Genomic DNA, 15,642 nt, shown 5'->3' with positions numbered 1-15,642 from the left:
TATATATATATATACATATATATATATATAAAACTTATATATATATATATACATATATATATATATAAAACTTATATATATATATATACATATATATATATATAAGTTTTTGTCTCCTACATTAGCCTCTGGTGTCTGATTACTTAGGAATATAGCAGTTTTCATGATGCCCTACTGTATAGTATTCCATGTTGTAAGAAATGCCATGACATACTTAGAACTTGGAACGCAAGAAGAAAACAATTATTCAGCCCTCTCTTTGCACAGACTGTAAACTTGATTGACAAGCTAATTACGCTGCTGATTTGATTTGTATTTCCAAATGCATATGTTAATAGCTGTACTTTTAGGTCAACTGAGTAAAATGAGCAAAATCATTAGTAATGGGCTGCCAATGAATTTACAAGTGTTGGGGGAAAGTTTATAAATTTTTCTGCAAGACTCATGGTGGATTTTAATAATAACTTCAAACGCCCTTTTCCCAAAGAATTCTGTTTATAAGAGCTTGGAGCCCCTCGTAAAGAGAAGGAAGCGGTGGTTGACTGCTCTCTGCGTGTGGGCACAACACATTTCTGTCTTTTGCACACTTGAAAGCTAGAAGAGATGAGGGCTGTGGCAAGTTTTATCTGATTTCACATCCAAGGAAGTGGACTTAAAACCACTTCATAATCTGTTGTAGAAATCAGCATTTCCTCTTTTTCCTGGACCTGTATTCAAGGTTGGAATTTGCCATCAGCTATTGACACTGACTTAGAATCCAGCCTGAATTATGTCAAAGATAGAATGATCTAACAGCCACAATCAAGTGTGAAAGGGGTCTTCTACATTCTCATTGATGTTCTGTGTACATCAGAGTTTTGTTTGCCATTTTGCTTGTTTTCCTTGCCCTAGGAGGAAAGAAAGGGTAGTTGCTTTTCTGATAGAATTTTGTGGAATTCTATTTTAGGAACACTTTTGCTAAGTGGCGTATTAATCTAGTCCTTACAGTCAATCTGACCCTGCCAAAGTAAGTACATAGGGCACTATTGTGAAAATAACGCCTTAAACTTTCCTAATTAATTGTGCACCAACTGCAAAACAAAGGTAGGTGTTGACCTTCAGGTCTTATCCTCACTGGCAAATGTTTTCCCTTTGTCCTTGTAGTTCCTTCATATCTAAGAAGTGTTCTAATGAAAATATTTCATTGAAATTAATCTAAGTAATTGTCACGGCAGTAGTCAGCTTTTTATTTGATATAGCATAAAATAAAAACTATTAATAAGTCCTGACTGGATCATACACAGTAACTGAACTCTGCAGCATATGGTAGAGAAGAGATTAGACCACTTTACAAGCCTACTCTCAAAATACTGACCTTTTTTTAAGTTTTATTTATTTATTTTGAGAGAGAAGGTGGGGGAGGAGCAGAGAGAGAGGTAGAGAGAGACAATCCTGAGCAGACTCCGCACTGTCACCACAGAACCAGATGTGGGCTCAAACCTATGAACTGTGAGATCATGACCTGAGCCAAAATCAAGAGTCAGACTTAAGCAACCGAGCCACCCAGGCGCCCCCAAATACAGTACTTCTAAAAGCTTTTAAAAGCGCAGTCTTGTTCATAGGCTATAAATCTGATGGGATTAAATCATTTATAGTATTATCTGAAAGTAAGTGAATTTTGTTCTCATCGTTTGTATTCTCTCATATCACTTTGTCTTTTATCACAGAGGGTTAAACTGAGTCTGTTGGAAAATATATTCCTCTAGAACACACATGAGCCAGGACTAGAACCGAGCCTTGAAATTCTTCCCCAAGGCTTAGCTGGCACTCATTGTTTCATTCAAAGTCCTATATTTGCAGCATTTTAAGTAGACTTTCAGTAACAAAAGGTTATTTTAGAGATTTGGGGTTATTGCAGTGTTTTCCTGGTTATTGTACTCTGCCTTGTACTGTTCAGAAAAGATTGGGGCATTGTTGATTCAAATAACCACCTAAGAGTTAAATATTTTGTGTGGCCCCACATCTCTGGTCAAATGTTGGGGAAAATTTTCATTGATTTAAGTAGGTGTTATAGCTCACATAGAATGGGCCTATGTTTGGCAAGAAAGCAGATATGGAAACTCTTCTCACGGCCAAATTTATAGGAGTATAGCAATTGGTTTAACGTAAAAGAAAATGATTTTGACAGATTTACACTCTTGGGGTGTGTTAGAAATGTATCAAAATTCCGGATTCCAGTGCATTTTTATCTTGAAGTGGAAGGACCCACACCTGAAGCAGAAGGCCGTTTTGTGTAAATGAAATGCTGCTGGCACCCCCCCCAACCCCCACCCCACCCCCACCCCCACCCCCACCCCCATCTATCTCTTTATTATTGTGTTTTCCGCTCTGTTGTGATACCAATCTGGTGTGTCCTAGAGGGCCCCCCTTTCACTCTCTCCACTCTCTTTAGACTTAGATGATGATCAACCCAAAGAAGAAAAGAAAGAATGCTACTATAATCTAAACGATGCCAGTCTCTGCGATAATGTGCTGGCCCCCAATGTCACCAAACAAGAGTGCTGCTGTACCTCCGGTGCCGGCTGGGGAGACAACTGTGAGATCTTCCCTTGCCCTGTCGTGGGGACTGGTAAGGACCAGCTGAGCAGTGTGTTCACACTTGGGTTGGGTCCCGTGGTGTCCAGGGTCTTGGAAGCTTCTCATTTTGGTTGCTGCATTGAAGCCTTGAAAGGATGACATTGACTGGTACCTGCCGTAGTGGCATTGAGATGAGATTACCGTACAGTACGTTTTCATTCAGAGCTGGAGCCATCCCCCTCATCCCACCTCAAAATGAATTCTTAAACTTAACATCAGTCCATCGCAGAATACACTATTACAGTATGGTTCCATATGATATTTTGGCAGAAAGGCAATTCGGTTTTATTCCATTTTTAAGTTAAAACCTGTCTTTTTTAGCTAAAACTGATCCCGCATTATCCGTAGCTAGAGCTTGCATATTTAGGCTAAGATCTTGCCTGACTGGAATCTTATTCAACCTTTAAAATGCTAGAAACCACAGTAATGGAGAAGTAAGTCATAACATCAGTCAAAACGTTGGTAAATGAGAAGTGCATGAACTAGGAGGGTTTTTTTTTTTTTTAATTACAAGTAAAAAATTTTAAAGTCATTAGATCTATTCGCACCTAATCCATAATTTTGGAAATTATACTGAATTTATTTGTCCAGAATAGATGACAAGAGTTGCCTTAAACTTAATGGAGTCTGGGGGAAAAAAAACCAAAAACTGAATTTCAAAATTTAAAACACACATTAATGGAGAACGTTTATTTTTTTCTCTTTTTAACTGTTTTTTTTTTTTTTTTTGGTCTCTCCTGAAATCAGCTGAATTCGCTGAAATGTGTCCTAGAGGGAAAGGCTTTGTCCCCACTGGAGAATCCTCTTATGATGCTGGTGATGAGAACTATAAAGGTCAGAATCAAACAGAAATGAATTTGTAACACGTGTGCATATCAGCATTCCGGTGAAAGCATGGCTTGGGCTCCACAGAGTTATAGCTCTTCTCATCATAGAAACTGATTAGAAAGCCTTTAATTCTTCTAGGGGAAGGCGCCTGTCAACTCTGGGCAGCGTTTGGTCTTGGGAGTTAGAATACTTAAGACCACGCAGCCCTGGGATGTCATGTGACCCTCCTGAGTTTCCATCTCTTCATCTTGGAGATAGGAATGATGTCTCAAGGGTTATCGTGAGGATTAAATGAGATAATATACTAGAAATACTTAAAACTCTGTACCTAGGAGGTGCCTAATAAATTTTAATAAATTTATGCTTTTATTCCAGAGGTATATTATAAATAATACAAGCTAAGACCATATAATTTTGACCATCATTATATTGGTCTTTGTGGTCATCAACAAAGCTAAGATTCTTGACTTTTTTTTAGAACTCATCCTACTATTTGCTAAGATGCTTTGACTAATGGCTACCGATTCATCATAAGGAATGGAAAAGAAGAAAACTAAAGTAAATGTGTTTTGTGTATTTAATGCTGGTAATCTATAATTCTGAAATAAATGCACAATCTTTTTATTTTGGTGAAATTTAAGCCACATCTATGAGTATTTCCTTGTTAACTACTCACTTTTGACATTTCCATGATAGAGATATTATGACCTTCTTATATACACTATGGGGTTTTTTTCTTCCCTTTATAGTCTAATACTGAAAACTGCTAAGTGGCTAGAAAACAGACTAAACATTTTTATTGTCCATCCGTTTTTGAGAACTACCGTTTTAATGATACTCAGTAGCTGGATAAGAAATTCCATATGTGCTTTTTAAATAAATCTATGATTCAGTCCAATTAAATAACAAGAAGCCTTGATTTGTAGTATGTGTTTAATAGTTTTCAAGTTCACAAATATCATACTTTGTTTTTGCAGGCATATAGTTAAATCTCACTTCATATTATGGAACAGAGCCCTGATTTTACCATAAAGTCGCCCTCTCTTTCATATAAAAATAAGTTCCTCCTCACCCTGTCTTAGCAGTGCTGTAAATGGTTGGAATATTAGTTGCAGATCCAAACAGCTATGTATTATGGACTTGACTTTGCCATTTTCCAGCTGTGTAACTTTGAGTGATTCATCCATGAAGCCTATGATTTTTTTTTTATGATATGACATTTGCTCTAAAATGCTAGAACTGATGGTAATAATAATAGCAATGAAAGCAAGGGATAAACACTTTTTGAGAGTCTGTGGAATCTTCTTCATGGATTTTCTCATTTAATTGCTTCATTCCTGTCAGGCAGATGTTCCTATTGTCCCCAACTTACCACAGTAAACTGAGGTTTGCAGACAGATGGTGAGCACTTTACGTTCTGTGGAGAAATGGGCCTTCCAAGACCTTCAGAACTTGTGCTTCCATTAGCTGGTCATTATCACCGAGACAGACTCATCAAGTTCCATCAAACTCTTCGTGGGGATTTTTCTTCATCCCATTTAGTTCATGAGCCAACATACACATTTAGAGAAAGGCACATTTCTTAAAAGGTATATTCTTGAGAAAATACTGTTGGCTGCATTGTGAAGTTCATAAACTATTTCATTGGATAGGAGGTAGTGACCCAGAAATTATATTTACAAAAAGACCCCCTCCAATAATGTTTTGGACATTGTTCCCCAAATGTCACAGATTCTGTTTCTACATCTGTGAGTTAGGCTTAACTTTAAGAATTTTCTCCTGTTGTATCTGAAGATTCTTTGGACTATGAATATTATAATATCTAAGTCAACTGAAGCCCAGTATTCGTTAGACTGTTTTTAACTCAAAGACCAAAGCTCAGTCTTCTCTTTCACCATTTTGCCCCCCATAGATGCAGATGAATGCCTGCTCTTTGGGCAAGAAATCTGCAAAAATGGCTTCTGTCTGAACACTCAGCCTGGTTATGAATGCTACTGTAAGCAGGGGACATACTATGATCCCGTCAAATTGCAGTGCTTTGGTAAGTATTAGGAGGATACAGGGTGCTCTGAAAATATACAGATGGAAAAAAATAAGTGATGCTGTGTAGTCAAAAAAATTGCTTTGCATCTAAGTCACATGTTGGAAAGACCTGTAAATGGTTTATGGATCTTTTTTTTTGAGCAAGATTTAAGAAAATAAAAAAACCTCCTTCCTACTTTTGGAACAGATTTCAAGCAAAGAGTTAATATTCAATGTGGAATTATAATTCAGGTCACTGGTTTAACTGAAGTGTTCTTTCGGTCTGGGGAGCCTCCTGTTTCATCACTCATACCATGCAAGTGAAAGTCATTTTTAAATACTGACCCAGACTTTAAGGCTTAAGCAGAAAACCATATACACTAGACAGAAAAACATAGCAAAAGGAAATAGTTTTAAAACTATCATAAAGAGGCATTTTATCTTAAATTTCTAAGCATATCCTGTTCCTAAATGTTTTCTTTCTTTCTTTAATGTCAGCAGCAGCAGGGAAACATTATTGTTCCAATCAATACAACTTAATATTTTTATAGCCAAAGCTGTTCTCTTTTGGATGATGATGTGTAGTTAATTAAAATGTGGCAGCCTCTGTAATCTAGACTCAATTTAGCAGTGTATAAAGTTTGGTGAGTGTATGAGGTACAACTGATTATTGATTTTCTTTAATTTTTTTTCTTTTAAGATATGGATGAATGTCAGGACCCCAATAGTTGTATTGATGGCCAATGTGTTAATACAGAAGGCTCTTATAACTGCTTCTGTACCCATCCAATGGTCCTGGATGCTTCAGAAAAAAGATGTATACGACCAACTGAATCACATGGTATGTTTGGATGTGAGATGCAAGTCTCTGTCCAAATAAATGTCAAGGTTTTCCTTTTGACTGAACTGTGAGCTACTGGGAAATAGAAAAATTGACTCCTTGGGTATTTTGGAGTAATTAAAATGAGATGCTAAAAATAATAAGAGAGAAGGCGTGCCTGGGTGGCTTAGTCAGTTAAGCATCTGACTTCAGCTCAGGTCATAATCTCACAGTTGGTGAGTTCAAGCCCCTCATGGAGCTCTGCACTGACTGAGCAGAGCCTGCTTTGGATCCTCTGTCTCCCTCTTTCTCTGCCCCTCCCCTTCTCTCTCTCTCTGGCTCTCTCTTAAAAATAGATGAACAGTTTTTAAAAATGAGAGAGAATAAGAAGAAAAATAATAAGATGCATAACAGTATGTAGGAGATTCAGTACCCTATACATATTTAATCGCCAAGAGAATATAGATCGGCTGAGCCGATGGCAGAGCTCTTCTGTGCCTGTTCGTCACATTTCACCCTCAAAAGCAACTGAGGAAGATGTGAGTTCAGGAAAAGATAATCAGGTTTGCTTGACTGGACTGAAGGACACAGAAGAGGCTGGGCCCAACAGACCATGGAATCCAACAAGGTGGTGGGGACCCCTGGCGTCCATTGATTGGAATCCCTCTCTGTCGCCAGTGAGATGATGCACCACTCCTAATTGGCTTAATTGAGCTATCCATCATCCCTGTCAGTAACCACTTTGGATGAAGTCAATTGAAGGGCAGAAACTTTGGAATTGAGTACTGTAGCATGAAGTGTCACTAGGGCTTTGGTGAATGAATTGAGTGAGAAAGCAAGAATCTGCAAAGTGTTACGTAGAAAGAAATGGTAGGAATTGACAGAAGGGTCAAGGTAAAAAAGGAAAGATTGGGAAATCAGAGATCAGTGCTTTAGGATTATGGACTATAGAAGGAAGAGCGTGCAGTGCTTTCTACAACGATGGGAAGCTGCAGACGGAGGGATTTAATTGGAACATGACGGGCAGGTTGAATTTCAGCTGATGGAATGACACCCTGTTAGAGATGACAGAGGTTTGATCCATGGAAAGACCAGGCTGGCTTCAGACTTTTACTTGGAAGTCAGTCTGAGAAACAGAGATGGAAACTTTGAGACTCGCTGGCTTCCACCGCTGTGTTTATGAAGTAGGAATAACAGTGCAATTGTCATGGAACCATGTTTTCCCTTTCAGAACAAATAGAAGAAACTGATGTCTACCAGGATCTGTGCTGGGAACATCTGAGTGATGAGTATGTGTGTAGCCGGCCTCTTGTTGGCAAGCAGACAACTTACACTGAATGCTGCTGTTTGTATGGAGAGGCCTGGGGTATGCAGTGTGCCCTCTGCCCCATGAAGGATTCAGGTGAGCCCTCACCCAGTTCCTTCTGCCGGAGGCCTTTGGGAACAGGTTCACCTCCCTCCTTTGGATCCTGACTGTTCTTTCACGTCTGTATCTTCATCTTCACTCCTGATTCCTTACTTTCATCAGGGGTGGGGATAGGGGTATGTGTGTGTAAGAGCAGGGTTGCATAAACATATGGCTCCTGGTTTACCTCCAGTCTAGACCCTGCCATTAATTTTTGAAACCTTCGTTCCCTTCCCCAAAGAATGATAAATGACCCAAAGAAACATAATGCAACTTAGCAATTGGTGACATAGATCTTTAGAATTTCTATTTCCCGATACTTCCTTTTTCTCGACAGTCTTTCTCATTTCTAACAGTTTCTACTTAGAGCAAAAAGTATTAGAGGCTATAGAAAGTCTGTCCTGGTTTTTATGACAGCCTCTTTGTGAGAGAGACCAAAAAGGAGTTATAACAATAGAGGAAGAGAGTAGAAAGGAATTGAAATGTATGCAAACAAATGTCCTTTCATTTCAAGTTTAGTTCCGAGGATAAACCTTTGCTCCAATGGGAAATGCAGCAGGCTAGGCTCCTGGTTTATCCCTTCTCCTTGTGTTGCGGGAAGACTGAAAGGTGCTGAGTCTGGGCTATTTGGTGACTCCTGGCCTGTGCACTGACTGCTTACTTCTTACCTCTGCCGCCACTTAACTGCTCTTGAAAGGAAAGCCCTTGAAAGTGTTGGGTATATCATTTTGTCTTTAGCTCTGAAATTGAGTTGTTAAAGCTAGAAAGACACCATGTGGGCATAAAGTGAGGGAGTTTATAATGAACAAATTCTCAGAATGGGCAAGAGTAGAAAAAATCCTTGAAAAGAGGAAATGCATTGACTTTCAGTTCACGAGAATGCAACTTTTGAGCTGTTTTATAGCCTTTCAGATTGGCGATAACTTAAAACCAATGTAGCATAAAAAAGAAAATGATTTGAATATGCCTTAAAAGAGAAAAGACTTGCAAAGGATAAAGAGCAAATACATAAAGAAATAGATGGTGATGATAGTAGCCTGGTAGTGGAAAGAGGATGGGTTCTGGGGCCAGACAGGGTGGATCTGGAATCAAGAACTGTCCAATAACTTCACCCAGCACAGCTCGTTTGTACAACAGAGGTGTTTATGCCTATCCTGTTGGGTTGTTGAGGAAGGGGAGGATGTAGGTAGAACAGGGACACAGGGAGTGAATGCTAATGATTATTAGCATTACTATGGCCTCTGTCCCCAGAGGCAGATGCCACAAGGAGAGGAAAGCAAAATCCATAGGAAGGGAGTACACAGGGCCTTGAGACATGTTCTCACAGTGCTCTTATATATGTCAGATCTATTGTACTTAGCCAGTGGTTTTTATGGTTGATTTTTTTTCAAAAATAGACCCCTTCTAAAGAATTAATCAAAGGGGTTCTGTCTCTCTCCACCTACCCCATCACAATTGAACTCTGCTCCTCCTTAGAGATGTTCATTCTTAACAGTTGGGCTTTTTTTTTTTTTAATCATGCAAACCTTTTTCCTACACATTAATTGTTGTTATATAGCTATATTTATATTATTGTCATATATTTACATTAAAGAGCTTATTTAAAACTGAACTCCGTATTGTCGATAAGACACGTTTCGTTTTTTGTTTCACTCTTCAGCATCTCTGAAATGGGAGGTATCTTATAATTGATGGCATTGAACAATGGCCACAAGCTATTTTTTTACATTTTAATAATGTCTGTTATATCAGAATGTATTTTACAATATGGTATCTTGGAATAGAGGAAAGATGATAAATTTTTAAGTGGTTGCACAGACTGTTTTATGGATACATCTACTTTTATTTAGTCACCAGCAGCACTGGACTTTGGGGTTGTTTGTCCCTCCCACTGCTTGCTTCTATCTTGACTTTCCTTCTACAAACAATGCTGCAAGTGAACTTTCATGTATGTATCTTATATACACCTGTGGGAGTGCCTTAGTACGAAAATTCCTACAAATGAAAATGCTGGGTTGGCAGGTATGTGCACTTTAAACTTACTATATTACTCTGAAAATATTGCGCAAATTTGCACTCCCCGTGGCAGCATTTGAAATGCCTCCTTCCTCAGACCCTTCTACCATTGGATATTCTCAGTCTTTAAAATTGTTTTTATCAGATGGGTGAGAAGCATATTTACATGCACCTCCCTTATTCCTAGGGAATTTGAGTATCTTTTCTTTGTTTATAGGTGATGTGTATTTCTTGGTCAGTGAATTGTTTATCACCTCCTTCGCCCATTTTTTGTTGGACTTGGTGTCTTATTAATTTTTAGGAGCTTTGTATATATTCTGTTCACATCCCCAACATTTGGATTATGGTGTATGCTTTTTGTTACAGAAACTCCTTTATAAAGGTTCTGCACATATTTTCATTTTATTCTGTCCCTGTTCTAATAGTATGATTTTAAGTATTTACTGCATATAAGTCTGACAGGCCAATGGCTTTGAAAGTCAAGTTTAATTGACATAGCTTTTGGAAGAATAGTCAAGTATGTTGCTGTTAGAAATGAATTTTAGAATATTGTATCAATTTTCTTTAGCTGAGACTTCATAACATTTTAAAATATAAATTTGAACAAACATGTGAACAAATACATACTGTATAATATTTTTAGTAGAGCATGCAATATCAGGAAAAGTATGGTACCCATTGCCAAACTAAAAAATAATTAGCATTGCTAATTATGGTAGCACTATAAAATTACAATAGTTAGCATTGCAACAATCTTTTAGTTAACATATGCACGGTACTTAGGATAAAATCTCCAAAAAGAATCTCTAGCATATAGTCAACCAAATCTTCAAAATCAGTGGTTTTCCGTCTTGTCAACTGAATTGTTATTTTAACCTCTAATATAGAAATTCGTTAATCTCAAAGTTGCTGGGGGAACTGGTTGGGAGAATAACTACTTAGTCTCTGCAGGTATCTCTCAGGGACCCCAGGGTTCCAGGGGACACATATTGAAAACTGTTCTAAATGTTTTAGTCGGAGGATAGGAATAAGTTAGGCAGCTCAGAAGGAGTGTTTCTGTTATATCCCTAAAATTATGGGCCTAGAACTATACTGAGTTCAGAATAAATCCACAGAGAAGGTCCACAGCAAAGGTTTTCCAGAGGTCCTCTGACCAACTGCCATTGCCTTGATCAGCACCTGACATTCTAGTTATACCCACACCAAACCATCTTCCATGGAGCATCTCTGCTAGAGTACAGTCACTAAGGGGAGCCAGAGCAGAGAGGTCAGCGTGTAGGCTCTGGAGGCAGGTTGCCTGAGTTTGAATACTGGCTTGGCAACTTCCTATCTAGGCAACCTTGTTCCATTGTCTCCTGGTGCCTCTGTTTCCTCATGTGAAAGTAATTTCACCTGCCTTACAGGGCTGTTTTAAGACTTGAATAAGTTAATACATGAACACCTAGAATAGTCTTTGACACATTTGGAAGATAGCAACAGCTATTGCTACTTACTGCTAAGTGACCCAGATCAAATGCATTTTCAAATGTAGCTGAAATCCAAGGATCTTATAAAGCATACAATTATCTAATAGCATCTGAGCATGAATTAAGGATAGACAAATGCAGAAGTAATTGCTCTCATATAAGCCTTGCTTTTCTAGACAACTGCTTTGCAAATATCAGTGGGCATGTCAGTTCTCTGTACTCCCCAGATCTTATGAAAAAACAGATTCTGGTTTCTAAGTGCAGAAGGTGGGGCAGGATTCTGCATTCGTAGCAAGGAATGCTACTGGTCCTCAGCAAGGATGCTGCATTCCTAGCAAGGATGCTACTGGTCCTCAGACAACACCAGCAAGGTTCTAAAGACACCTAAGAGCATCCACCTTGATTTTGTTAAGCTCACTTTAATACTGTTAGAAACTTTTCAAAGAGGAAACAAAGAATGTGTGAATTTTAAAACATGTTTACTCATAATTTCTGTCCTTGAACCTTTTAAATATGCCGTTCATGGATATCTTGATAGTTGAAAAGGACCACATTGTCTGTTGGTTAATATAAGCCCTGGATGAATCCCAGCCTGTCGGGCACTGAACCTTCCAGTTTCCCTAGTTGCTCAGCGATGCTTTGGGGAACAATTAGTTACTGATGGAAACAGTGCTGGAGGAATTTGAGGAATAAATCGTAGCACTTGTCATCAGCTTTGAGCATTAAAGTGCAGTGTAAAGTAAAGCTTTGGCTCTGGAACAGGCTTTCACACTTCTGGTGCAATAGGTCATGGGCACTAATTCTTGCTAAGGCAGCAACTACATCTGAGAATACTGGTAGTTAGAGGAGGTAGGAGTGGCTTGTTCAATCGTGTTCTCCAAAGTTAGATGGCGTCTTGTGGATTGGTACCACATGCAGGGGATGGAAGTGGAGGGGGACGGATTATATCAGGACTTGACACGAGGAGACCTGCATAGTTGTGCAATCCAGTACATTTCTGGGGCTACTTAGGATCCCATGTTAATCCTCTGCTAAAGTCATGGAGGCCAGACACCAGGCATTCGTAGAGGTTCCAGATGATTGAGGGGAGGCCCTGCAACATGACATTGGACAATTTGTTGAAGCCATTGTGCACCGATAGCTTCCCCGTCCTCATCCTCTGGAGGCCTCGGCTCCCATATTCCTGTTCTGGCCTCCTCTCCTTCTCGTTCCTGTGCTCTTGGCTGCTTCCAGCTTTTCAAAGGTTTGAGACAGGGGGGCTGAACTGCTTTGGGAGGACCCTAGAATTTGAGCTCTTTATCATGTTATATCATTCCAGACTCTGGGAGAAAAAGGTGTTTGGAAAACCAAGTCAGGCAAGACAAGTCATTTTATCCGTGTCATAAACAAGACTTAGAGAAACTACAGCTTTAGAGCGAGATGGTAAGATAAGCAAAATGAGAGTTGGTGTCTCATCAGCTGTCCATCACAGTCTAGCACACTGGCGGGCATACTGACAGTATGTATTTGATGAATTCAGGGACTAAAGTAGGGCAGTTATTCTTGGTAAATAGAACTTAGTGATACCTTGCACTTAAGTAAAATGAACTTTTAATGTTTTTATTGCTACTCTTGAAAGCATAAGCTTCAATTTTCTGGAAAATGTGCCTATGAATTACAAGATATGTAGGATGCCGTTATCGCATGGAAATAAGAACCCACTAACCCACATGGGAAAGAAAAATAGACACACTTGACTACTGGAATCTAAGATTCCCAGGGCTCCCAGTGTCTGTGGCTTTCTTGTTCAAATAATTAGACTTCTGTTAAGTAAATTATTGAAATAATTAGACCTACTGTAAGTAAATTGAACATAAAGACTTAAAGTCTTGATCTAAAACTTTGAAGTTAAGAGGAAATTCGACAGGACCCTTAGTGTGTTGGGAGAGTGCCACCTATTGGTGGTACGATGTACTGCACCACAGTGTTGGACCCTCTACGGTTACTCTTAATGAAAGTCAGGTGTACAAAGGTGAGAGTAGTTAAAACTCGAAGGAAACTAGTGCCACAAAAGAAATTGACACATGTTAAAAAAAATTGTAAAACACTAATATTGATCAAAATTCAGAGGAATGGTCCTCTCAGTTTTGCTGAGAGAACAGTTGGAAGATACAAATACATAGAAACAGTTGATGCAGAAATTCTGATTCTGGGGATACGGATTATGCTTGTACTTGAGTGCCAAGGGGAAACTGTAATCATTACAGCTTGAAGAAAAATTTGAAATCAATTCTGTCATTAGAGAATTTGTTAACTGTTACATGCAAGATGCAATTAGGAAAAAGAACCATGTTTGAAATGCAATCTTAAATTATTTATAGTTTGCCTGTTTTCAGCTTTAGTTAAATTACTTACATATTCCTTCCTTCATTCCATTATTTACTTCACACCTGCTATGCACTGTCCAACAAATTTTGGAACAGATGTACAGGTTGTATTTACATGAAATGTAAATTTTGATTCTGCAAAACTAACATAGTGTACAGTTATGTTACTAAATTAGAATTGTTTTTTTCCCTAATTGTTGCATCTAAAACATGCACGTGATACCCTTGATTCCCTTATTTAATAAATGCGCTATTTGTTGCAACAGCAAATGTTTTGATACTTCGCAATAGCTTATCTACCCCCAATATTTTCATATGGTTTTGCAAAAGTGACAGGCTTTGGAATCTCTGTTCGAACAGTTGAGCTAGTGATTTCTTCCATATCCATGCACAGCTCTTACATGTTCCCAAATATCTCCATATAAGAAGTTTCATAATACCCTTGGAGGTGTGAAGGAAGACGGGGATTTGAGTCATGGACTGAACTTGAAAAAATATTGTAACTGGGCAGTGGTTGCAAAAGGCCTTTCAGCAGTCATGGTTTAAAGGCTTTTCCAAGAAATATGTTTCCAAAGAATGTTAATAATAACTTTGGAACATCCTACATGTGAGGCACAGTGAGTGGTCACTGCCTTTGGTTGAGGCAGTCCAGGGATCTTGTTCTGTTTCTGGCACTGCTTCTGTCGATTGCACTGGACAAGTTACTTCAGTTTCCTTTATCCAAAGTTGAGAACTCTTGTGAGGTTATGGTAATTAATACTCTCTGAGTACAAAAGCATTTATCATTTTGATCATAGATCCTGAATATTATGATTAAAGGAAGTGTAGCTGTTAATAAATTATAGTGGAGCATTAAAATCACACTGGAAAGATATAAAAGGCCTCCTAGATTGTCTGGCTACCATGCCTGTACACGTAATGTATACCGTGTATATGTAGAGTGGTAAGTGGTCCAGTGCTTTGGGACGTAATTCTTCGTATCCATGGAGCTAAATCGAATTGGATACTGTACGGAATGGCAAGTAAGCCATTTATGTGGTTTCTTATCAAAAGGATTGGTTTACTTAGAAAGCTTCCTCTTACTCCCTCCAAAAAGCAGTGAAAATACTTTTGTTACTATAAAAGGACAACTGGAAAATAAAATTTAGTAGTGAATTATGCACATGCAGCTTTGTCATTTAGTCCTTACGTTAGTCTCCTCGCATGTAAAATGGCAGTTAGCAACAATAGGTCATTTGAGGGTTAAATGTGATAAATGCGTGTGAGATGCTTGGATTACAGTACATGCTTTGTAGGTGTTAGCAAATCAAATCCTGTTCCAGGAAATGAGTTGAGCTAATGATTATTCCATGGTAGAAGTCTTTTTTGAAAGGAGGCGTGAGTTAAAGACAATGAAGAAGTGGAAGAGTGTTTAGGGACTAACGCAGAGTCAGACAGCTCTGCAGGACCCCGAGTGAAGCTGCCTCTTCTGTGCCCCTCCGGACTCCAGAGCCACGAGTGTCCACTAAGGGGGGCTTTATGGCTGGAAAGGACCATTTAATGTTGGCTTTTAAATGAACATTCGGTGTATTCAATTTATCAATTTTTTAAATAGAAAAAGCAAAATAATGTATTTTATGTTTATAAAGAGTATAATCTATGAATGTTCAAAGAGAGATTTTCCTAAGAATTTAAGTCCAACTTACACATTTTGTCATTCTACTTATAAGTCCAATATTTTTAATATAAAATATTGATTTTTATTTTGTGATGAATGTTTAAATATAGCAAGGAACAGATAAAATTTTCCTTGAGTGACTTCTGTATCAAAACTGTATTAATTAAATCTCTGAACACTTTGGTCTCCATTTATAAATTTTATGGGGCATCTGGGTGGCTCAGTCGTTAAGCATATGACTTTGGCGCAGGTCGTGATCTCACAATTTGTGACTTCAGTCCCCACATCAGGTGAGCTGGAGTCCTACTTTTCTCTCTCTCTCTCTTTCTCTCTCTTTCTCTCTCTTTCTCTCTCTTTCTCTCTCTCTCTCTCTCTCTCTCTCCCTCCCTCCCTCCCTCCCTCTCTCCCTCTCTCTCTCCCTCTCTCTCTCCCTCTCTCTCTCCCTC

The 15,642-nt window shown here is 38.6% G+C and overlaps 1 protein-coding gene across 9 annotated transcripts in view; it reads left to right on the top strand.

The window, feature by feature from the left end:
* The window catches only part of LTBP1 (latent transforming growth factor beta binding protein 1), a 402,262-nt gene that overhangs the window by 365,017 nt on the left and 21,603 nt on the right, over positions 1-15,642 (top strand). For all 9 annotated transcript variants that reach the window (XM_049652315.1, XM_049652312.1, XM_049652314.1 and 6 more), the window contains 5 exons: positions 2,432-2,608; positions 3,364-3,450; positions 5,357-5,485; positions 6,167-6,307; positions 7,518-7,688. In XM_049652315.1, the coding sequence (XP_049508272.1) occupies positions 2,432-2,608; positions 3,364-3,450; positions 5,357-5,485; positions 6,167-6,307; positions 7,518-7,688 (705 nt within the window). The remainder of the gene's footprint in view (positions 1-2,431; positions 2,609-3,363; positions 3,451-5,356; positions 5,486-6,166; positions 6,308-7,517; positions 7,689-15,642) is intronic.

The sequence above is a fragment of the Panthera uncia genome, assembly GCF_023721935.1.
Source record: "Panthera uncia isolate 11264 chromosome A3 unlocalized genomic scaffold, Puncia_PCG_1.0 HiC_scaffold_12, whole genome shotgun sequence".
NCBI classification, from domain to species: Eukaryota; Metazoa; Chordata; class Mammalia; order Carnivora; family Felidae; genus Panthera; species Panthera uncia.
Note: the sequence above shows the minus strand (reverse complement) of the source record. Positions and strands in the feature narration are given on the sequence as shown.